General features: G+C 46.6%; 1 protein-coding gene across 2 annotated transcripts in view; it reads right to left on the bottom strand.

Moving 5' to 3' along the window:
- PLXNA4 (plexin A4) overlaps window positions 1-24,504 on the bottom strand; it is a 677,576-nt gene that overhangs the window by 604,350 nt on the left and 48,722 nt on the right. For both annotated transcript variants that reach the window (XM_032805231.2, XM_032805232.2), the window contains exon 3: window positions 9,765-9,947. In XM_032805231.2, the coding sequence (XP_032661122.1) occupies window positions 9,765-9,947 (183 nt within the window). The remainder of the gene's footprint in view (window positions 1-9,764; window positions 9,948-24,504) is intronic.

The raw sequence follows: 24,504 nt of genomic DNA, 5'->3' as shown, positions 1-24,504 counted from the left end.
TCTTAGACACCTTATATGACCCCCTTTACATAGGATTTGGTGCCACTAAAGGACCTTGGTTGCAACCCATGTTCTATATGGTCCCAGTTTATATCAATAACGTCACAGAGGCAGAAAGCCCGGAGAAAGAGTTATGAGTATCATCACCCTGAGAGAACGCAGAAACAGAGCTTTTTGGGCACACACCTCACTGGAGAGGCAGATGGGGATTTTGGAGTAAGAAAATGGTTGGCTGCTCTTATTTGTTCCTTCTGTGTGTTCCTACCTACTTCAACAACAACAACAACAAAAACCACCAAGAATATACGTGACTCAGATCACTGATTTCTCATTGGAGCTGAAACAACCCTGCAAGGCCGCAGACTTTGGCTAATCGCTTGGGCCAAAGGAAGAGCAATAATGTGTGTTCCTATGGGGCCCGCCATCCAAGGATTTCAGACATCCATGGCTTAAGCCTCACCCCAGCCCCAGGAGTAGGGAAATATTACCCTCCACGTTTTGTCAAGGAGGAAATTGAGGCACAGCAAAGGGAAGTATCTTGCCCAAGATCACAAATCTGTGTTGCAGCCAGCAAACCTCCAGCAGGGGAAGGGGTGGATTGACTCCATATCCTATGAGAGAAGCAGCAAACTGCTGGGTTTTGCCAAGCAAGAACTCACCGCTTATTCACTGATTGTTGCTAACGATGCTCAAAAAGCAATGATCCAAGACTAACATATTCAAACACAGGACACTCAAAACAGAACACATTGCCTACCGTTAACAGCCTCACAGTGTCCATTTCAGCAATGTGGACACGCACCACCACCCTCTGCTGAATGGAATCAGAACTATTCAGCTCTGTGTCTTAGGCCCTATACTGCTAAAAGCTATTGGAGAGTCTCCTGTAGTTCAAGTGGCAGGGGCTGGGGCATTTGGAGAGGAACTGATTCTACGTAGAACATTCCCCCAAAGGTTTTCATGAGGCATCAACAGCTCATTTAAAGGAAGAATATCACAGGGTGAAGGGGAATTGTTCATGGTTCAAACACAGAGCAGCTGGTGAACAGAGCAGATCACAGTATTTTGAATGACATTGCAAATTTTGTGGGAAAAAAACCAAGAAAAAAATCTTTACCTCCATGAATTACATCTTCCCTCCCCCCAGCTCTCCTGTTCTGCGGCCAGGTATTTAGATCACAAATGAATGACATTGAATGGGATATGAGAGACTCAGCAAAGAAGTCAGAGAGGGATGAATGAGTTATGGAAACAAGCTACCTTCTGGCAACACACAAATACCCCAGAGGCGATTCCTCCAATGGAGGCATGAGCAGACAAGGGGAGTGGGGGCTTTTTATTGCTCCCCCCCTTCCCCCAAGGCAGAGAACTTATGCAGCCAGATCCTGCTCTCAGACAAGTTTTGTCTACTTGGATGGAGGGAGTGACTCCAGTATCATTTCAGTTCTTGAATCAGGCCCTTGGTCTCCAAGGCTGTCAGTTTGAACACCGGCAATCAGCTCACTCCCACCTCTAAGAATGGGCAGCCACGCTTTGACAACCACACCCAACTACAGCCTGAACCAGAGATCAGCAGCCGGATCAAAGAGAGGAAAACATAACCCAGGAGTGGCAGTGACATAGGAAACAGCTACCCCAGGCAAATAGGGGTGAGAATAATGTGGCTCATGGTAAAAGAGAGAAGGATGTGTAGCGCCTTATCAGGGACTGGCTGTTATTCCAACTAGCTTCCTGATAACATAAGAAGCTTAATCAACTATGCAAATGACGGGCTATCTGGAAACAGGGGGAAATAGAAAAATAAACCCAGAGATTGTGCATTAAACTAGCCCATGAAATAAAGAGGGGAGAAAAGAGGTTCCTTCTTTTGATAAAATTCTTTCAAAAGATTAAATTAAAGCAGAATTAATTTGGAGAATCGCACTTAACCCAACTCCCCGTAAGAGGGCTCAGCAGGCAAGAGACAATCAAGTGAAAGATAGACGCAAGAGGCACTAAAAGAGCAAGCCAGCCAGGGTGGGAAAAAAAAAAAAAAAAAAAAATCAAACAAAAGTTCACCATTTTTGGCTGGGCCGTCTAGCTAGGTGCTAGATGGAGCGTTGGACAGCTAAAGAGCTCCGATTTGTCATCCTTGGGAAGCTGGAGGGGCAGATGAAGAAATAAGCTGATCACTTACTATCCCATCAAATAACCAACGAGAGGAGGAGGATTGTTGGGTGGAAGAAGTTGGCAATGCAGAGACCATTGGTGCCTCAGTTCTTTTTTGATCCCACTGCCCCACGGTATTCTGTGGTGTATCAGTAGGAGGGCAGTGCATGGTTATCCACAGCAAGAGACTCGCACACCACAAGGAGCAGACCGTCCAGCCCAGCAGCCTGTACACCCCACGATGCCTGCAGCATAGCATGTGCTGCAGTACATAGAACCCCACCTACCCAAAGGAACCTGAAGCATTGCTGCAAATCGTGGCATTCCTCAGTGCATGGCCCACAGAGGCCTGTAGGGTGCAGCACCCCCCATGGCCAGCAAAAGAGCCCACCGCAGGGCATGGCCAACTGTCCTCTCCAACCTGAGAAGAGCCCTCATGGCATAGCGCTCTGGCTGCCTCCAAAGCAGCACCCTACATGGCATGGCATCCTGTCCTGCCTTATCAGGAAGAGCCTGCCTCATGGGTTAGCCTTGTGACAACTTTGGCTGCTTTGGAGTTAAGTCAGTTGAGTTCAGATTGCAGTTTACCATGGGAAAGCCCTTGGTGCACTATCACCTGGCCCCTGCTTCTCTCACAGCCAGTGTTCCCTTTGATTCTGTTGGGCTGGTGTTTTTAGGTAAAAAGGCATGGTGCAGCACTGCCAACACAAAACACTTGGTAGCAGCAACAACCAATTGCCTCTAGACTTCAAAGTACAGATTGGATCTAGGGGAGTTATATTGTCATCCGCAAGTCTCATTGCATGGCTCCGAGACCCCATCTCCCATGACACGCCAAGGCGCTTCTGAATCAGAGCCTCGGGGGAGGGAGTGGGGGGAACAGGAGCACGCAACGCTCACAAGAGAGAGAAAAAAAAACAGTCAAGGAAGTGCTCAGCGCACACAACCTCTCAGCACCTTGATGGCTGGATGGTTTAATAGCAAGGGGGGCTTCAAGGGAGCCAGGTGATGCTCTGGGCCAGAACCAGCAAATAGCTTCTTTCAAATCCGGTTCTTGCTGGGAACTGTAAATCCTTCACAGTGGATGGAAAGGAGTTTTGCTGCTGTACTAGGCACCACAAGGAACCTTGAGGCTTTGCAGTATGTTGCACATACAAGCTGTAGCTGGAAGGGCCAGGGTTCTAAGCAGTGCAGTGATGTAAATGATGGTGTTATGTTACACGCTAGGTGGGAGTGGTAACTTGCACTGACTGGGCACTCAGCAGATGTCCAAAACAAGTGTCACGAGTGCTAGTTTGGTGCCAAGGATCAGCCCCGTGGTTTGTAGATTAGATTTCGAAATGGCAAGGAACTGATTCCACAACAATTTCTGCAACCACAGAATTGCAGCATACATCGGGCACTGACCATGGGGGGAAACCCTCTTCTCATGCAATCCCATCTCCACCTCAGAGGAAATTAGGGATAGTAAAAAAAATGGGCCTGTCCTCAAATGCTGAAACAGAAAGAGGAAGTGGAACTGGATGCCACAGGGGTCTGGTAATGGGACACACAAGCCTATATCTATCTAGGTCCTTATATTGCACCCATCACCCTGGTATCCAAGTGCCTCTCACCTTTAGATCAACCAAATGCCAGTACCATCTGTGGCTTTTAAGAGGCTTACATGGACCAAATTAGTGGGTCTCACTCCAGTTCCTAGTAAGCAGTCACCCATGTAAACCCCATCACTGCACTAATTGGGCTCTTTTGTTGGCAGATTCAGCGCAGGTGTCAAGGACTGGATGGGCCATGGAGACTGAACCACTCTTCTGAAGCATATGGGCCATGGAGATGGAACTACATTAATCTAGAGAACCATAAACTCTTACAAGGTCACACATCTTTCATAATATGGCTCTACATGTTTGGAGGATGAAGAGAACTTTCAGAGATATCAATAAATATAACAGAGAGGAATGCATCATCCAGCTCCATCACCAGAAGGCAGAATAATTCTCAGATTCCAGCTGAGGTCAGAAGCTTGGAGGAGATGACCTCCCAGCAGATGTGGGCGACTTCACACTGTTATTTTGCATTGCAGTCAAGTCCAGTCACCAAATATTTAAAAAAAGAACTTTCACAAATCATACTCCCTCAAAGCAGAAGGAAGGAGAAAAGCTGGTTTCTCTGCTGACACCTTGCATGAACCCATCAGCAACTGAGTGGCCTCCAGGGAACATCAAAACCAGCTCATCATCAGCTGCATATTCAGAAACCCAATAGCATGGATAAATAGTAAAGGATCAATTAATGGGAACTCACTAACTCCACATGACAAATCTGGGAGTCTTTTATTTGCTCAGTTTCTTTGGACACAGATGAAATAAGGGGTGTGTCATAAACAGATAAGAAAAGTTAATAGCACAGAAGTACTTTATATCTCTTTTGACTGTAAAGGGTTAACAAGTTCAGTAAGCCTGGCTGTCACCTGACCAGAGAACCAATCAGGAGACAGGATACTTTCAAATCTTGAGGGAGGGAAGTTTCTGTGTGTGCTGTTAGTTTTTGGTTGTTGTTCACTCTGGGGGCTCAGAGGGACCAGATGTGTAACCAGGTTTCTCTCCAATCTCCCTGATACAGGCTCTTATGAGTTCAAAATAGTGAGTACTAGATAGATAACGAGTTCGCTTATGTTTGTTTTCTTTTCTGCAATGTCTTGCTGGAAGGAGTTTAATTGGTGATTGCTGAAGAGATTTCACTCTGTATTTCTGCTGAAGATTATTTAATGATTTGATACTTAGGGGGAGTATTCTCTAGCTAAACAACCTGTCCTATTCCTTTTAATGTACAGAGATTTTTACTGTTTTTTCTTTCTGAATTAAGTTCGTTTAGTACTTGATTGTTTTTATATCTGAGTGTGAGACCCAGGACTGGTCTAGGATTCCAGGAACTGTGGGGAGAAAAGAGGGCAGGGAGAGAGAAGGCCATTCTCTCTGGGCAAATATGTTCTCTCTCAGGAGGAGTGGGGGGGGGGAAGGAAAGGGGGAAGGTTGAATTCCTCTTGTTTTGTATTCAAGGAGTTGAATCACATTGATCTTCCGGGAACCATGGAGGAGCCTGGGGAGACGTGTGAAAGGTTTCTCTTGGATGAAGATCCAGAGGGTCTGGGTCTTGGGGGTTCCCTGGGCAAGGTTTTGGGGGGACCAGAGTGTACCAGGCACTGGAATTCCTGGTTGGTGGCAGTACTACAGGTTCTAAGCTGGTAATCAAGCTTAGAGGAATTCATGCTGGTACCCCATCTCTTGGACGCTAAGGTTCAGAGTGGGGAATTGTACCATGACAGGGTGAAAAGGAAAAAAAAAAAATTCTCCCTCCTTATACAAGTGCTTTAGTATTCTGCAGCCATACTGCCCAATTACAGAAACCCACACACAGCCACCATTACCACATTCGCTCCTCTGCTGTTTTCCTGTCTACAAGAGCTATTTATACTGGTATAATGTTGTTGAACAAATAAGTCTATTCCTCCCCCTACACATCTACAGCACCTGGTTACAGCACAGCCCTGTTGAGAGAGTTGGGTGGAACTCACTCCCTGCAGGTTTGAACTGATGCAGCCCTCTCTCTAGGCCAAGCTTCAACCCCACGCTCACATAGAACCTCCATTCTGCTTTGCATGGTCATCTGCCCTTCCCTAACACTAGGGCTGGTTGATTTGCAGCTTGGACACAGCTTCCTTGCAGTCTATAGAATGATATATGCACAATTCTAGGGCCCCCACAGAGTTTTAGCAACCACAGGTGATCAGATCTTTGGTTTTATATCTCTTCCAAAAATATATAATCTATGTAGGGAATTTATAAGGCCACAGTACCATATATCTAAGCACCTCACAATCTTTAATGTATTAATCCTTACAGCACTCCTCTGTGCAAGGTAAGTACTATCTCCATTTTACAGCTGGGAAACTGAAGCCCAGAGAGGCGAAGTGATTTCCCCAAGGTCACACAAAGTCTGTGGCAGAGCAGGGAATTGAATCTGGGTCTCCCAAGTCTCTAACCACTGAACCAACCCTCCACTCAGCTCAGTGGTTCATGCATTGGTCTGCTAAACCCAGGGTTATAAGCTCAGTTCTTGAGTGGGCCACCCAGACATCTGGGGCAAAAGCAGTCCTTGGTCCTGCTAGTGAAGGCAGGGGGCTGAACTCAATGACCCTTCAGGGTCCCTTCCAGTTCTTTGAGATAGGTATCTCTCCATAAATGACACTAGCTTTCAATTAACATTTCCAGTTTCTAACATGTGCTTGTGCCAGGGGGGATTTTCCCTCTAGACCACTTTGCTTTTTGTCCTTTTTATCTCTATTCTGTTTCATTCACTCTTTTTCCACTCCATCTCTAGCTTGGTTTTCCCTTTTCTTTCTTCTTTGTTGTCTTGGTTACATGGCCAGACTCTCGATACATGGCTAGTTTTCATTCTAATGATGTGCTCTTGTAAAGCACAATATTTTACTTCAATTGTCTGTCACTGGAAAATTCCTTTGACGGATATAACATTTGTATATCAACTAACTGATATTGCTTTATGACTGGGTAGTTTGCAGGGCTTCCACAAATGGTGCATCTTGAGAACCTGAGATATGATCTGTATCGTTTATATAAAACACACACACACAAAAACCAGTACATTCTTAACTGCAGAGAAACAGGGTTTCTCCAAAATAGTCTGCTAATTACTTGCAGCAAACCTTTCAGTATCGAGAAGGAAATAGATTCTGTCCTTTAAGGTAAAGGAGTGTATTATAACTCCATCCTTTATGCAATATTGCTCACCCAATCTGGCTGACCCAGAAACGGATCACCAGGTATGGCCCTGCAGGTTACATTACACCAGCTGTCTGGAGGGTTGGGAGAGCAGTAAAATACCATCGTTGCTAGGATCATTTGGGAGACAGGCACTGGGAGACCCTAGGTCTTGCTCCATAGATTCATCTGAGCCTACATGGGTTATTTCAGAGACTGATTTGCCCCAAGGAGGTATCTCTCTAACCCCAAATCAAACACTATGCTAACTGGATGGGTTAGCAGTGGCAGCATCGATGGGGAGAGCTAGAACCAGATCTCTCGGCCACTCCTCTTCCTCTGCTATTGAACAAGACCTCCAGGGTGACGAGACCAAACCAACTGTGAAGCCCCAAAAAGCAGGTGCCAGTTAGTCCCAGGTGAAAATCCAAGGCTCTTGAGCAGACCTAGTGGCAAGGTCACGCACCTGCAATGCAAGGGAGCAATTTCTGAGCGTTGGACCGGCCTTTTAAATTTCCCATGATGTGTGGGATCTGGAAGGGAAGGGAGCCTCGTGTTCTAAGCTCAGAGCCGTTGCTCACTGGCAATCCTTCTAGGCTGAACAGGAGTCACAGGAGCAGCATTGCTGGGAGTCGCATCCTGTTCTCTTAGCAAGAGGGATGATGGAATGAGAAAGATTTCTGCAGGGAACGGGTACCCCAGATTTGCTGGGCCAAAACAAATAAAACGCATGTCCTGGGCTAATGCAGCTTTCCGCATACTGCCTGGGGAAAGCTGCCTCTCAAAAAGACACTTCGTTGGCTGACTGCTGATCCCAGGCCCTGTGCTCCTGCACTGCTCTCAAGTCCATTCCCTGCTAGCTACAGTCTGCAGAACATTATTCACGTTTAGTCAACATGGAACAAAAGGCAGCTCTCCAAGGTTCCCTTCAGCAGCTCAGCTTCCCTCCTCTGATTCTTTACCCTAAAAGGATACCCCTGGTCTCCACCACACACTGTAAAAATAAAAGCCTTCCCAGCCTGTATGCCCAGGTTTTCTATGCTCCCAACAGAAAGAGCTCAGTTCCTAGAGTCTGTAAGATCACCTGCAAAGGAGGGGGGAAAAGAAGAGAGCTTGTTTCTTATTTTGTATCTTATGATACATAAAGAAGGTATGCAAGTGTTGGGGGTGGAGTCTAATTTTGTTTTTTTTAACATTTGTAATTCAGATCTCATCTCCCCTATTTTTTCCTAGCAGACACTATAGGCTGTTGGAGAATTAGCCAGGTTACGATGACATCACGGATAACAGGGAAGTGAAAAGTAATTAAATGGTGGAGGGGGAAATTATTTTTACTTAAATGGTTTTACAAACGACTTAGCTTGTTTGGTTGAGACCATTTCACTCATGTTTGAACACACAGCAGTAAGAGAAAAGTACTCTTATTGATCATTCAACAGCCCTACCCCCTTCAATTAAGGACTGAAACAGTTCCCAATGAACATATCTTGGCCCTCCAGGGCAGACCTCCATGGGAACAGGGAAGGCTGGACCAGATTTGACATGCCTGATATTTCCAAGATAAAAAGCAAGCAGAAGATACCTGTGACCAAGTGACTTCCCTTACCCTGCTCCATACACAGTCCACAGAAGTTGTGATAGGTCACCAGTTAACGCCCTCCACCTCTACCCCTCCCACACACAACCCACTCCCCCCCCCCCCAACTCACTCTTGGGGTTTACTTTTATTCACAAAGGGAATTCAAAATGAAACAACACAAAATCCAGCCCAAGTCTTCTTCCCAAGGTTGGCAGCTTCCAAGGCTCCTCCATGAGGACGGCTCAGTATACATCCTAGTTCTCCATTCTAGAGAGCTACTCCCACACCTTTATATTCTGATGTGGTAACGACGCACAGCACTTCGCAGCAGGAACATCCCCTGGCTCTGTTATTCAGGCAAACACTACCAGCCTGTTCCTGCATCATACAGGGCTCTAAAAGGGGCACAGAGCCAATTTTTAGCATTGGAAGGTTACCTTTAATGCCTCTTAGTAGCTGAAGAATAAAACACCTGCCAAAACCGCTGGTAAAAGTCTTTCAGTCTTGGCTTTAGCTTCAAAAGAAACACTAGTGCCCCATATAATAAATGACAGCAGCTGTTACAATACAAAGCTATAGCTAAGCCATGGACATGTACAGTTCATTTGAAGGGTACCTAGTAACTTTGAGAGGGACTTAAGCCCAGATATTGTGAAGAGAGTATTTATTTATATGGCGTCAACCATGGTTACCCAGTAAACACAATGCTTATTACTTTTCAAACACAGCTCTTCTTTCATGGAAATCCTTCTCCCTTTGCATAAACCACACATTCAGTCTTACTCAGATAAAGCAACCACTAACTTCCCTGCTAGGTTTATGGTAAAAGCATGTCTGGTCACATTGCTCTGAAGGAACATCTCCAAAGCATGAGTCATATTTCATAATAACCCACAAATGCCAGTAAGTTCTTCCTCCACAGCGCACACAGACACCCTGTGATCAGCCATTTAATTAGACAATCTGAGGTGAAAAAGTTTGTTCTTGGATCTATGCTACACCAAAGTCTGAAGGTGGCTAGACCCACAACCATGCATCTTCTGGAAGGTGCAACATTAGAAGACTTGTCCCCTCAGTCATGGCAGCCTAATCCCTCAGAGCTGAAGTGCGATCTTGCACCAACCAATACAATTCAAATCACAAAATAGGTAACCGTGCACCAGGCCTATAAAATGCTCCCCATTCATCTCAATGCAGCCAGTCTCCATAGCAACTAGAAGCACTGACTTAGGAAAGCCATGCTGGGCCGGGCCTACCTTTTTCATCTTGCCACTTTTGGTGCCCACAAATGCCAGTGAGTGGTTCTTGTAGACGTAGGCGATCACGGATGTCATCCTGTCCCTGTCTTCAGTGAAGATGGGGAGTCCTCGCACCATCTCCGATACTCCCAGAGGGGCATTCATATCCAGGCCGCAGAAATTGTCATCAATTGTTAACAGCTGTGAACAGAAGGGGAAGGCAGAGAGAGAGCATGAGGCCATGAACATGGATTACTAATACAGGAGTACCTAGGGGGCCCCAGCCAAGATCAGGGCACCATGCCAGATGCTCTACAAACACACAATTAGAGACACTCCCTGGCCCAAAGATCTTACAATCTAAAGAGACAAGACAGACAAACAGCCAGGGATGCTGGAATGGGGGCAGCTGGAGCCCAGTAGCTTTGGGGAGCCATGGACCATCCACCTGACCCTGAGAGCAGCCTGGCCCATGTCCCTGCCCCGCCAGGCTCCCCACCTAGGGAAAGTGGAGGGACCCTGGCTCTCCACAGCTGCCCGTGCAGCTCTTACCATGCCTGGGCTGCGGCTCCGAGGCCCCACCCCTAACCGGAGCCAGGTCAGGATAAGAACCACACGGACAGCTGTGGGGAACCTCAGACCATCCACCTGCCCTGGGCGGGGGCCCCAGGGCTGAGGACAAAGGCTGCTCTTGGGTCCCCCACCCCCATCCTGAGCAGGTGGAGGGTTGTGGCTTCCCAGTTCAGCTTCAGCTTCCGCTTCCAGCTTGGCCAGGGGTGGGGGGCTCTGTCCCCCTCCCCACTTTTGGGAAGGCAACTAGCCCACTGTCACAACAAGTCAGTAGTAGAGTCATCCATAAAACCCAGGGTCTCCTGAATCCTAGTGCAGTGCCACTCATCACCTCATCCTTTTGCCTATTAGTTTATCATTCATGACCTAACAACCAAGCCCATGGTCTGTTAAGAATCTCAGCTTAAATATTCCCAGTTTGTGTCTGAAATGTACATAAGTCACAAGGGACTCATTTCCCAGAGCTGAAGAAGGGGTCTGTGTGGCTCGGATGCTTGTCTCTCTCACCAACAGAAGCTATTCCACTAAAAGATAGTACCTCACCCACCTTGTCTCTCTAAGGGAATCAGAGTGAGAACTCCTGGGTTCTATTCTCGCTCCCCCAATCACACAATGTGAGCTTGGTCAAGCCAGCTAACCTCTCTGGGTCTCAGTTTCCCCTCTGTAAAATGGAGGTCACTAACACCTACCCACCTCAAAGGGGGATTTTGAGGAGCATTAACTCATTAAGTGTCCATAAAGCACTTTGGGCCCAGGGAGGACAGGTTCTGTAACTGGAGTTCTGTAGTGGCTCTCTCTTTATTTCCAATTGCTGAAGACGTCTGTAAAGCCCTAACAACCTGAAAAACTTCCCTGCCCACTTATACACCTTCACAGCCACTACAATCTGCTGGGCTACTACTGTCTCTTTCTGGACTTGAACGCCTCAGGATTGGCAGCAGAGGACCTTCATATTTGGAACTTGGTCCACAAAAACCCAAACTGGACAGCCATCAGAATACAGTGGAAGTTGTGAATACATTTGGTTTGGCATATGGTTGGGCTTCTTTGATGGTGCTTCCTAGAAGATCAATAGGCAATGCATTCGCTGCAGCAGATGGCACTGGCAGAGGCATCTCTTCTACCCTAACTTTAGGCAACACGGTTTGTTGAGGACGGCATTGGACTGGATGTTAGGAGATCCTATCCTGTTAACAGAGGTTCTCTCCTTTAGCTCTAGTAGCAGCAATACGCAGCAAGGGAGATTTAGGTTGGACATTAGGAAAAAGTTCCTAACTGTCAGGGTAGTTAAACACTGGAATAAATTGCCTAGGGAGGTTGTGGAATCTCCATCTCTGGAGATATTTAAGAGTAGGTTGATAAATGTCTACATCAGGGGATGGCCTAGACAGTATCTGGTCTGGCCATGAGGCCAAGGACTGGACTCGAATGGACTCTCGAGGCCCTTCCAGCCCTACAATCTATGAATCTATGGAAATTTTGCAGTTCTATCAGTGCTGGGGTTGCAACATCCGGTGGTCTAGGTGCGCTAGTGGTGAACCAGGACAGCCCTAGATGGCCAGGTGTGTGTATATAGGAACCTATTGCCTTGGCAAACTTGTGCTAATGAACATATTCATCAAAGCATAAGGCACGTGCTTAAATTTTTGCTGGATGAGCCTACAACGTGTTAATTAAATGGGGTAGTGCGCGAAATGCCTATCTATTTTCTTAGATCAATAATAAATGATCATCAGCCATTACGTTATATTTGCTCCATATCTTCTGTGACACATAGACGAATATACTGCTCTTGCTTGAGTCCCTAGCAATAAAACCTGGCCAGTTTGCATCAGCTTTGTTCCTCACCTGCAATTACAGGGAATAATTGCAGATGGTTTTTATTTGAACAGGAGATAATGTGTCCTAAAAATAGTTTAAACAATACAAAGCCCCCCCCCCCCCCCGCGGCATTTAAAGTGCTATTAGAAAAGAACAACAAGACCTGAGCTCTAGCCTGTTACAATCATTAATCTCTGAGGACTGCACCTTCAGAGTTAAAACATCAACTCAGAGAGCAACCATGGATCAAATCTTAGGGCTCCATGAGTCACAGTTTGGGTGCCATGAGTTTACATGCTAGTAGACAATTTAGCATAAAAGGTATGTGGTCAAACTCCAAAGGCCAAATTCATCCTTTGTGTAACAGAATTGTACAAGGTGATTACCCTGTAGAACTCAATGGAGCCAGATACCATTGGGACAAAGACTCTAGTAGTATTTGAACAAAGTTTGAATATTTATATGGATGGGAACATCAACAGTTACATTAAATAGGATAAAAAATATAAATGGGATATAAATAATCATGCTTCAGGAACTCAGTCAACCACTAACTGCATGGGGTCAGGAAGAAAAACTATGAGTTGATTATTCAATAGCTGTCTGCTACTGCGTTTCTCTCTGAAGCATCTGGTACTGGCCATTGTCAGAGACAGGACAGCAAGCTACATGGACTGTTGGTTTGAGGTAGAATGGCTGTTCTTATGTTTTAGGACAAGTAAATTGGAAGTGAATTTTGGTGCAATCAGGCACAATTCGACCAGAACCTTTAGTGAACCTTGCAGTTAATGTGATTGATGTTTCACATGTGTAATAAAACCAGGCCCACATTTAGCCTGATCCACTTGTCAGACAAACAGAAAGGGAAATGAAGAAATCCCATCCTATTGGTGTGAAAAAAAAATCCCCCTATTTCTTCTCATGGCTTGAAGAAAGAAGGGGGAACCTATTTCGCCACTAAAATGATGCATTTCATTAATGGGAACCAAGACACTTCACCCTGGATCCAAGATATGAAACCCCACCCAGAACATCAGGGTTGGCAGCAGGCAAGCACTGAGAGGCAAAGGCTGGTTGGCACGTAATCCTTAGACATGAGGTCAAGGCATCCCTGGTATAACTATCTACCCGCATACTCCACTCACCTCACTGCAGCAAACACTGACCTGTCTGGCTGAAAGAGCTTAAGGGCAGAAGGGACCATTGTGGTCATCTTGTCTGCCCTCTTGCATGATGCAGGCTGTAAAATGTCACCCAGTGATTCCTGCACTGGGTACTAGCTAGGACCAGCTCCAGGTTTTCTGCTGCCCCAAGCAGCAAAAAAACAAAAAACAAAAAAACGCAGCAGTGCGATTGCGCCGCTCCACTCTTTGGCGGCAATTCGGATGCTGGTCCTTTGCTCTGAGAGGGACTCGCTACCAAATTGCCGCCGAAGACCTGGACATGCCACCCCAATAGTGGCCGGAGGCCTACCCCTTGGTATTGGCCGCTCCAATAGACAGCCCTGGCATTAGCTCAACCAGCAGTTCTTGAGTACATCTCCAGGTAAGTGGAGACTTAACTCTGAACACTGTGACTTATTTCCTTCTGGTTGAGACTGGACCTGGCTCCAAATGAACTTGCATTTTGCATTGAAATCAGATTGATGTTACACTTTTGTCCAATTTAGATGCAAAACAAAAGGTGAAAACCTGTTGATTTCATCCAAGCTTTTACAAGCAACACAGTCTGGTGCTCATGGGTACTTTTCAAGAGTGAAATGCCTGCTATCATCCTCAGAAGAGACAGTTGCAGGACCAGGGTCCCCCACAACATTCTCTAACCCTGCTGGACCACGTCTAGTTCCATCTCCATGGATCAATCGCTTTTTCTGACGCAAATGCCAATAAGGCAATAATAGAGATACTCTTTGCTGTGCAGGCAACTGTCCTCTAGGGGTTTGAAAGTGAACCGAGGCTAGCAAGTGAGACACACCACATGGTAATGATTTTCAGCTAATATGGTTCTTTCTCCAAGATCAACTGCAGAGATACAAAACAGTCCCCTATCTATATCACTACCCAGCCCCTTACGGTTGTGGCTTTCAGCTATAGAATTTATATCTTATACACAGCTAAGACAACAATATATCCGTCTCCTTTAGTCAGGAGAAACATTAAAGTACGTTCAGATTTAGGCTGGGGCGGTCAGGAGTTGCGAGTACAGGTTTATTTTCAATTCCAGACACTCCTAAAGGCAATATAGAGTAGCCAGGCTAAATTCTCCAGAGCCTTCTCAGCTAGACAATTTTGTATTAACTACTTTTAAGAACAAAAACTGCAGCTAGTGTGTTAAAGCACCAGGAATGCCAGATATTCCAGGATGGCCGTTGGCCGAATTAGGACATCTGAAAGATGCAAAAGGACATACCCAGGGAACGAGAATAGGATCAGTGTCTTGCCCCCTCTCACTCACTGTGTCAGTTTGAATCCAGCCTAGAAAATCATATTATGAGCTGAAGTCAGTTGTGTGACTGAGACATAGGACTGGACACTAGGAAATTGGGGTTCAATTCCTGGCTCTGACACAAACAGTGTGACCTGTGGCAAGTCACTTCATCTCTTACTGCCTCAGTTCCCCACATTTAAAATGGGGATAATAAGAGAACCCTCCCTCCCCAGTATATTCTAAGGACAGATTAATTTGTAAGGTGCTGTTAGAGCAGTGGTCCCCAAATTTTGAGGGTCACACACCCCATTTCCCCCATCCACGCCCCCCAGCCCTCCCTGGAGCCAGGGCCAGGAGTGGGGCCATGGCTCGGGTTGGGTGAACTGTGACACAAACAGGGATAAGGGGCTGGGGCCACAGCTGAGGGTGGGGCTGGGGCCGTAGCTGCAGCCAGGGACTGAGGCTGAGGGCAGGGCAGGAGCAGAGCCACAGCCAGGCCATGGTGGGGACTGGCAGTCAGGCCCGTGGCTGGGTGCAGCTCCATCCCTGATCCCTCCCACAGCTTAGACGCCAGGCTGGGAATGCAGCCCCTGCCAGGGGCTGAGGCTGGGAACAGACACATGGTCAGGGCTGACGGCAGAGTCAGGAGCAGAGCCAGGCCACTCTGGGGACTGGGAGCCAGACCCCCAGCCAGGTGTGGAGCCACACCGCAGCTGGGGATGGGGCCAGACACAGAGTCAGGAGCTGCAGCTGTATGTGGGGCCAGAGCAGAGCTAGGAGTGGGGCAGGGCTGGGTGGCGCTACCCCCGGCCTCCATGGGGACTGGCCTGGCCTGCCACCTCCGCCTGGGGACCACGTATACTCACGGTGTTCTATAGATCTGAAACACTGTCACATGAAATGGCTGGCAGTTGCCCATTAAATTAAGAAAGGGGCAGGACTGTTCTCTAAGCCCTAGCAGCTCCTGCTCCAGTTCAGGGCCGAGGCACACTGGCAGGACACTTGGGGATACTCTCACTGCCTGTTTTCAACGTCCCCATTCTGTGGATGGATAAACAGGACTGCAGTGTGCAGAGCTGCCAATGGGACATGCTGGCCTAGGAAAATCAGGAGGATGTGTGAAGAATGGTTTGATTTAGTGACAGATTCTGGCAGGACCGTGATGGTCCCTAGATTAACTCCATTAAAAAGAGCTCCAAGTCCTCCTGGAAAGAATGACTTTGCTGGGCCAGCTGTGGCTTGTGCCCATCTCTGCTCTTGCTAGGGATTGTCAGGGCCTCCAAGAACCTGAATATCAGCAGAGGGATTACAGTTCTGACACACCTCTTTCCACCACCTCATCTGATCCCACAGGCAGAAGACAGCAACTTGGCCAGGCTGCTGGATTTAAGTGCCAGATATCAGGGAGCCCGGCCTGATCGGTAGCTGGAATAAATCTCAATTGTCCTTTAAACATCTGCTTTAGCTATGTGTCTCTAAACAGCCCCAGATAAAGAACACTGCCTAATCCATATTTTGGGGAAATCCTACAGATGGGATTAGCTATCCCCGGTTCCGCCTCGCTTTCATTTTGGCAGCATCTCTCTCACTAATCAAAAGCACAGAGCAGCAGAAGGGCCTTTTTCCAGGGATCTCAACAGTCTGCAAAGTTATCTCAGAGATTCACTGGGGATCAGGCTGTCCTCAATGGCCAGGCCTTGCTTTTGATTTACAGCTAATAGCTGGAAGTTCTCTCTTTATACAGTGGCTGGTACTTGGCTACTCACGCAGTTATCACGGGCTTGGCTACTGCAGTATGCATGCACACACTTAAGCTGGTCATGCTTCCAGCAGAGCCGACCCTGACAGCCGATAGGAATACAGATTCAGCATCAGAAGGCATTTGGGTCTTTGCAAGGAGATAACAAGCATCTCTTCCATCGGCTGATTTCAAGATCTTTCCAACAGAAAGTATCAAAAAAAGGCTAATTTGGGGAGATAGTTAAACAACAGGCAGGACAGACGCTCTAGGGAAATCTTTATCCTGTGTCTGGAGAGATATGGACTGGAGGATCTAGTAAGTCTGTTCCATCTTGTGGGCTAGAAAGATGGAACACATAGGCCACTCGCCAAAGAAAGCATAGACCACCAACCATTCTCTTTAGCAGTTAACATGCAGCCAAATGACACCCAAATCCATCGGCGCCCTTCGGCAAAGGAACTCTGTGATACGATGGGAGTGGGACTGGAAGCCAGCATTTGGCGTTACATCATAATAACAAACTGCACTTCGCTCGTGGAACCACAGCAATGCTTACTGTGCAATTACATGTCACTGCATACAAATGACAGTGCATTTACAGTTACTTTACCAATTACAGAGCAATTGCACCCACTATGCTAAGAGGTTTTCACCTGTAATTCAGGAAGCAAAGAAGGGGAGGGGGAGGGAAAGTTACTCTAATTGACTAGGGTTTGAACAAACATTGGGTTTTTTGGCCTGTAGTTTAAGCATAAATTCAAGGATTGGTGGCAAGCTTGCAGGGCACTGTACAATCTTAAGGTAGCACATACCTGCATTTATGTTACTGTTCTGCTCCCAGCACATAGCTTGTGCAAGTCTATCCCATGTACCTCACATTGTAAAAACTGCAATTTCCTGAAGAGGCAGCTGCATTTCTTATGGAGGCTAGCAGGTTCCAGTCAATCTTCAGGCCTTCTGCTAATAGAGTTGGGCTGATTACTTGTTGCAAATAATCATTTGAGAGTCACTCACAAACCCATCCTGATTTCCTGACTAATCAATGTGGAGGCATTTGGATGAACAATTTTCAGCTATGGAGTGTTTGCAAACTCTTCCCTCTTTCTAATGCATGGTGTGGGATTAGTAACAAGTCACAGGGGAGTGGTTCCACATCAGAAATGAACTGGGAGCCTGCACTGCAAAGCTAACAGTGAAGCAAGCAGCTGTGTTCTGCACCAGCTGAAGCTTCTGAATCACTTTCTAGGGCAGCACATTGCAATCATCCAGTCTGGAGGCCACAAAACCGGGATAACTGGAGCTTTCTGCAGCAAGAAAGGGTCATGGTCACCTTCCAGCTGAACAGGGTACTTCCAGCCACCATTAAAAATCAAGCAGTTGAAGAGAAAGACAGATGTAACCCCACCACGTTAAGTACGTACCACTCATAGATGGCACACCTGTGCCCTACCCTCCAGATGCATCCCCTATCAGTCAGCATCACCAGCATGCCTCAGTCAACTCACTTTCAGCCATGCCTATAGCTTAGCCAGATGCTGGGAAAGCAGACTGGCTGCATTGTCTGAGCCTGATGAGAGATGCGGAGCTGAGTTGGAGGCTCCAGGATGTTTTCTTAGTGGACAAGGCCTCCACATTCCAAAACCCAAACACCATGATTGCATCAGTAGAGAGGCTGAGGATCTGAGATTAACTTTTCAGCAGCCAGGCCTCCCTTTGGCAGGTACAATTTGCACCCACAAAAGCATAGGTGCTGGAACTAGGGGTGCTAGTTCCAGGGGTGAATTTTTTTTTCCTAATATTCAACCTAAACCTCCACCACTGCAACTTGAAACCCTTGCTTGAAGTGGTTTCCGTCATATACAGGATTTACAGTTTGGTTCAGTGGCTGTCAGCACCCCCACTACACACATTGTTCCAGCACCCCTGCACAAAAGAAGTTGGCCTTGCAAGCCCAAGTCTTGGATGGTAACCCATCAAGCTACCCAATCACAGGTGCAGATCAGGCCATCAGAATGCAACTACTAGGACTTGTGCCTGCAGTTCATTTGCAGGCATGAATTCTGCCCACAAACCACAAGGCCAAGTCACATCTGCAGACTAGCTAAAAACATACCCTGAATGTGCAAGGAACCAGAACTCCCCATTTGTGCCCCCAGAGTAACCCCTGCCACTCAGGGTTTGAGAAGCATATGGCTGAGGTGTGGTGGGGAACAGTGGTTCCAGGGCTGTCAGCCTAGAACTTTCCATGAGCTATGAAGTTCACTGACTTTTTTCATACTGAAAGAGATTATTGACTGGAGAGACACTCCCTTTGAAGCCACTAAGGTCTACTGAGTAAATATGCATTTAGGCATCTTTTAAAAAGTGAAGTATTGATCAGGTAAGCTGCAACAGGTCTCTTGTAAGAACATATCCCAGCAGAAAAGTTATGTATTATATATATGATAGATGGTGGCACTTCACTTCCTGTAGTGCTGCTGCAATCAAGAGTGTGGTGCTGTTGCTCCATCATGGAGAAGAAAAGTCTCTTGCCAAAAGGAACTGTTCTGCATAAGCATGAAGCTGCTTTCCAAAGAGGGAAAAGCCCTGTTATAGACAGCTGCTGCATTCCAACCCAGGCTGCATTTCAATGATAGACTAAAGGATTCCTCTATAATTCACTCTTGTAAGGCACTCAGCTGCTACAGTGATGCAGGCAGTAGAAGAACCAGAATGGAATAGAATAGATTGTGTGGGATCCTGCTATTATTTATATTATGGCAGCAGCACCTAGGGGCCCATGTCATGGATCAGAGCTCCATTGTGCTAGGTGCTGCACAAACACAGAACAAAAAAACCCAGCCCTGCCCAAAAGGCCTTAGACTGTAAACTCCTGACTACATTTGAGACCTTATAGCAACACAGCTCTACTGACAGAACAACGAGCAATGGTTTCAAGTTGCAGTGGGGAAGGTTTAGGTTGAATATTAGGAAAAAAAAATTCACTAGGAAGGCAGTGAAGTACTGGAATGGGTTCCCTAGGGAGGTGGGGGAATCTCCTTCCTTAGAGGTTTTTAAGGTCAGGCTTGACAAAGCCTTGGCTAGGATGATTTAGTTGGGGATTGGTCCTGCTTTGAGCAGTGAGTTGGACTAGATGACCTCCTGAGGTCCCTTCCAACCCTAATATTCAATGATTCTATGATTCAGCTGTGCTGCTGTAAGATTTCTTGTGTAGCTGCTCTATGCCAACAGGAAAGAGCTCTCCCATCGACAAAATTAAACCACCCCCAATGAGCAGCTGTAGCAATGTCAGTGGGAGAAGCTTTCCCATCGACATAATTAACCCCCCTCTCCAATGAGCAGCTGTAACTGTGTCAGTGGGAGAAGCTCTCTCGCCGACACAGTGCCGTGCACATTACCACTTATGCTGGTGAAATTTATGTCGCTCAGGGGTGTGTTTATTTTCACATCCCTGAGCCACATAGGTTTTGCTGACATAAGTGGCAGTGTAGTTCCTCTCTCTCTCTCCCCTCAGTTCTTTTCTCTCTCCCCTCCCCTTCTAGTGTCTCCCTGGCAAGGCTTACATATAGCACTTTGGGATTGTTCAGGACATAAGCAGCTACATATGTGTAAGATGTTTTCTTTTACCAAATATGAACAGTGACGTGATCATTATTTGGATGAGCTTTTCAGTTATCCATGGTGGGGTGGGGAAAGACCCATACAATGGCCTATTTCTGATTGATTATTCTCAAACGCGGACCAGCAGTCTAGGCGTTACACCTGGCAAGATGCTGCTCACCCTCAACTCCCCTTCCAGGAAATGGCAAATGCAAGCACTCAGCACCTGTCAGGATTGAGTCTAGATGCCTCCCCCAAAGCCAGAACCGGGAGAGATTCTCCGCTGAATAAGAATTACTATAATTATTATTTTGTTATACAAACAAAATGATAATTTGGGCTGCAAAGTGCTATGCGTGACAACGGGACTATATAAATTAAACAACAACGCTGCTTTGCATTCATATAAACACCTTCACCCAACGATCTCAGAGTTGTTAAAAAACATTAATTAAGCCTCACAACAGTGCTGGGAAGTTAGCTTAAGGACTGCTATGAGCCATGTGTATGTGCTCTTGCCTTTTATCTGATACAAGCAAAACAGATCAGCTGTGTGTCAAAGGCCCTATATTTCTAACAGGTAACAGAGAATCTCTTTTAGTTCAAGTACTGTGCTTTTGGGACAGGAAGAACTGAGTTCTCTCTGGCCTTAGCATTCAACTGAAAGTGAATTTAAAGAACCCTAGTTATCCCTCTAAAAAGAACAACCACCCCTAAACTGTGGACAGAAAAACTCCCATTTACTACCTCTGTCTCTCCAGAGATCAGTACTTGAGACACTCTGAGCGCACCAGTCAGTGCAGTATAAATTCACTCAAGCCATTAAGCCCAAACTCCTACCACATCTGTACTGTGGAAAGCCGCGGCAGCTCGTTTTAAGCAGTAATGCCATAACGATTACATGCTTGCGTTTCCTGGCTCAGGCTCTTGACCAATAGCCCTGATCCACTGGCAAGGGATGGGTCATTCGCTCATTAGCGGGAATATATTTCATTAGTCCCTTCTGCTCTCTCTTGGACTCCCCCGCTCTCTCTCCATACCCGAGTGTGTGTCTGGATAATGTCACTTATATGCAGGATAAATCAGCTGAACAAATCCTATTATATTTTGGAACACTGACAGCGACATGGTAATGACATTGAAACAGGGAAAATACTGTGTTGCTCCTACTGATCTCATGTCACCCACATGATCTAGCTGCCATGCCAACTTCACTATTGTACCAAGATGACAGAGGTCTTGGTTTCTCTCACCAGAGCCACCATTTTTGGGATGTACACGGACACATCCATATTATAGATGGTCTGTCTAGCCTCTCCCATCTTAAAGCGTTACTAACACACCTACCTCCACAGTATGTGTACCACTGTGGGAGATAGGCCACTGACTCGCTAACAGTACCTAGATTTAAACAGCGGAGGGCTGGTGAAATCAGAAAGAAACTGGGTCATGCAGATGGCACTGTTATATGAATTGCGCACACACAGCAGGAGCTGGGCCTAGAACCCTGATTTTTCAGCTCCAGACAGCACAGCTGTAACACTGGAATCAAAGGAAAACTTCTGGGGATGGTGGGATTACATCCATTTATGCACGCTGGGTGGTTAGCCAGGGACTCTGATGTCACTCACTCACAAGCCAGCATGTTATATAGCACATGCCTGGTGAAGGGTCATTCAGACTTGCTAGATCTCATAGGCTGACAGATTAAGAGTCTTGTTCTTTAGCAAAACCTGTAAGGCCGCGCTCTTTATTCTTGGCATGTGTTTAAGCAAGGGAGAGGTAGCAAGTGGGAAGAGAGACTGGCCGTATGGCTCATCCACTAGACTAAGACACTCTATAGCTCTGGGTTCAACTCCCAACTGTATCACAAGCTTCCTCTGTGACACCGGGCAAGTTACTTAGCCTCTGTGTGCCTCAGTTTCCCATCTGTAAAATGGGACCTAATGATTGGAGGGAAGGGATAGCTCAGTAGTTTGTGCATTGGCCTGCAAAACAGAAGGGTTGTGAGCTCAATCCTTGATGGGGCCATTTAGAGATTCAGGGCAAAAAAAAATCTGTCTGGGGATAAGTCTTGCTTTAAGCAGGGGGTTGTATAGATGAGGTCCTTTCCAACCCTGATATTCTATAATTCTGATTTGTCTATTTACAGTGTAAACTCTTCAGGAGAGATACAGTCTCTTACCAAGTACAGTGGGGCCTCCAGGTTCTCCTTCACTAGTAATAACAATGAGCAAGTTGCTGTGCTGCTTTGGGGAGATTTGCTTTATACAAAGTTGTGTGCTGGGTGCAATCTCATAGGACACCCCAGAAGCATTGAAACATCATGTAATGTTTTTTTAAGGACATTCCCAGTTTAGTGCACTAGCTGGTTCTTTAAATATTGAGTCCAAATCCAGCCTTGACTTACACTCTACATAACTCCACTGGAGTCAGGGAAGTGAGAGGGGGCGGAAGTCAGTGCACGACAAGGCCCAGAGGGTACAGCTAAATTCAAACGTACCCTTGACCCCCTTCCTCAACAGAAGGGATATTGTGAGGCTCCGGGCCCGCGGCCAGTGGTGCTTTAAATAGCATCAGGCTTGTAGAGAGAACCCGAGTGCCTTTGCTTCTGGCTCTTGTAGGACTCTTGGATTCTGCTTTTTTTAAAAAGCGGTTACGTAACTATCCCCTTGGGCTGGCAAACTTGCAAGGCAATGCGAGGTCAGGCCTGGTAAGTAGCTGTTCACCTGGCATGTAAACAAGTGCAAGGCAATCATATGGAGCCCACAGAAAACCTTAGGCTAAGCCACGTGCAATGGAGCTGCTGGGGCCCTGGCAGCCGAAGCGGCTAAAATCAGCTCTGGAACAACAAATCTAATCGGTTGCGAGACATATGGCAAAGAGCAACCTGCAGCGGCTGAGACAAACTCAGCAAAGCTCTTTTCCACTCAGGCAGCCAGGGCGGGGCTGCTGCTTAGCACACCTGCAAGAGACTCCGCCCCGGAGCGGCGAGCACATCACACCAAATGCAACGCGGCCTGCAGAGGAGGGGGCGACATGGGGGAGGGAGCTAAGAGACACTGCCTGAAACATCCCAGACACAACAGCACTACTCAGCAGCCTCGGGCCCCATTCCACCGTCAATGGACGTTGTGTGTGAGCAGAGTCAACAAGCAAGCAAGAAGCCAAGAGAACAGCACAGAGCACAAGGTTATGGCAGCCAGTCATTTAAAGGGACAGAAATCTTACATATTTTTAAAATAAATATATTTTAAAAGGGGGTTCATCTGCAGCTTAATTTTTTTCTTTAAAAGTAATTTTGGAGGGGAGTGGAGAGGAGAGGAGAGGAGAGGAGAGGCCTGGAAGGAATTTACTTCCAAGGGATATTTGTTTTGCAATGTTACAGGCTGACAAACTGAACTAGTGGAGGATTATTATTGGCGTTACCATAGCATGTACTCTCTGTAACAAGGACTACTTTCTGCTGTGGATAATATTTGATGCCTCTAATAAATGACAGGTCTAGGTCATTAGGCCCTGATTCAGCAATGCACTTAAGCACATGCTTTGACTTGAGTAGGTGCGTACGTGCTTTGCTGCAGCATGGCCTTATAAAGGCACTTTTCAACCATGAATCTCAAAGCACTTTACAGGGCAGCTATCAAGTAAAAACTATGCAAATGAGATGTCATGTTAGTATGGGCGTGTCCATTCAAATACCAAACTTCAGCCTTTGAGCATGCCGAGTGTGAACGGGATGAATAATGTGTGACTAATGCACAAGGCACTACCTTGTTACCGTTCAACCTGCTGTCCTGGCTGAGCAGGAGTCAGGCTAACCTGAGTGTCTTATATGTTTAATCAAAGTGTTGTGTCCGCTCACCTGAGAGACCGGACTGCTGAGTGCTTCTTAAACATTACAAAGGCTGTGCCCGAGGTTGCAGAGGTCATCAGCACGAGAGCTGGGACAAACCCAGTTCTCATATACTCAGCTCCACTGGGCCCCAGCTGTTCAGTCTAGAATACTTCATGTGTTCAGTACACTGTACGTACATCAGCTAATTAACCTGCATGGCTGCTTCAGTGGAGGGGTTAAAAATTGCTGGGCACATTTTACAGAGGAGAAGCTAAGGCACAAAGAAGTAAAGTTCCTTGCCTGAAGTCACACAGGAAGTCAGTGGCAGGGCTGGACGCTGAACTCAGCAGCTCTAGCCATCCAGCCCTGTCCTCGTTCTGCCAGAGTGCAGGGATAATAAATGTGGCCCTTCCATAGCATGTTTCACCTAGAGACAAATCTGCTTTACAAGGCAAGTAAAGGTCAGATAGGGGAGTCGTAGCACAGAGACGGGAAAGAACTTGTCCCAGGTCCCATTGTGATCATCTACTCTGACCTTCTGTATAACACAAGCCATAGCACCAGCCCGAAACAATTCCTAGAGAAGCTCTTGTAGAAAAACCTCCAATCTTGATTTGAAAATGGTAAGTGATGGAGAATCTACCACAACCTTTGGTAAATTATGCCAGTGGTTAACTAAACTCACAGTTAAAAATTCATGCTGTATTTCCAGTCTGAATTGGTCTACTTTCAACATCCAGCCATTGGATCATGTTACACCT

This window comes from Chelonoidis abingdonii, chromosome 1 (genome assembly GCF_003597395.2).
Source record: "Chelonoidis abingdonii isolate Lonesome George chromosome 1, CheloAbing_2.0, whole genome shotgun sequence".
NCBI lineage: Eukaryota > Metazoa > Chordata > Testudines > Testudinidae > Chelonoidis > Chelonoidis abingdonii.
This window is presented reverse-complemented; position numbering and strand designations above follow the sequence as displayed.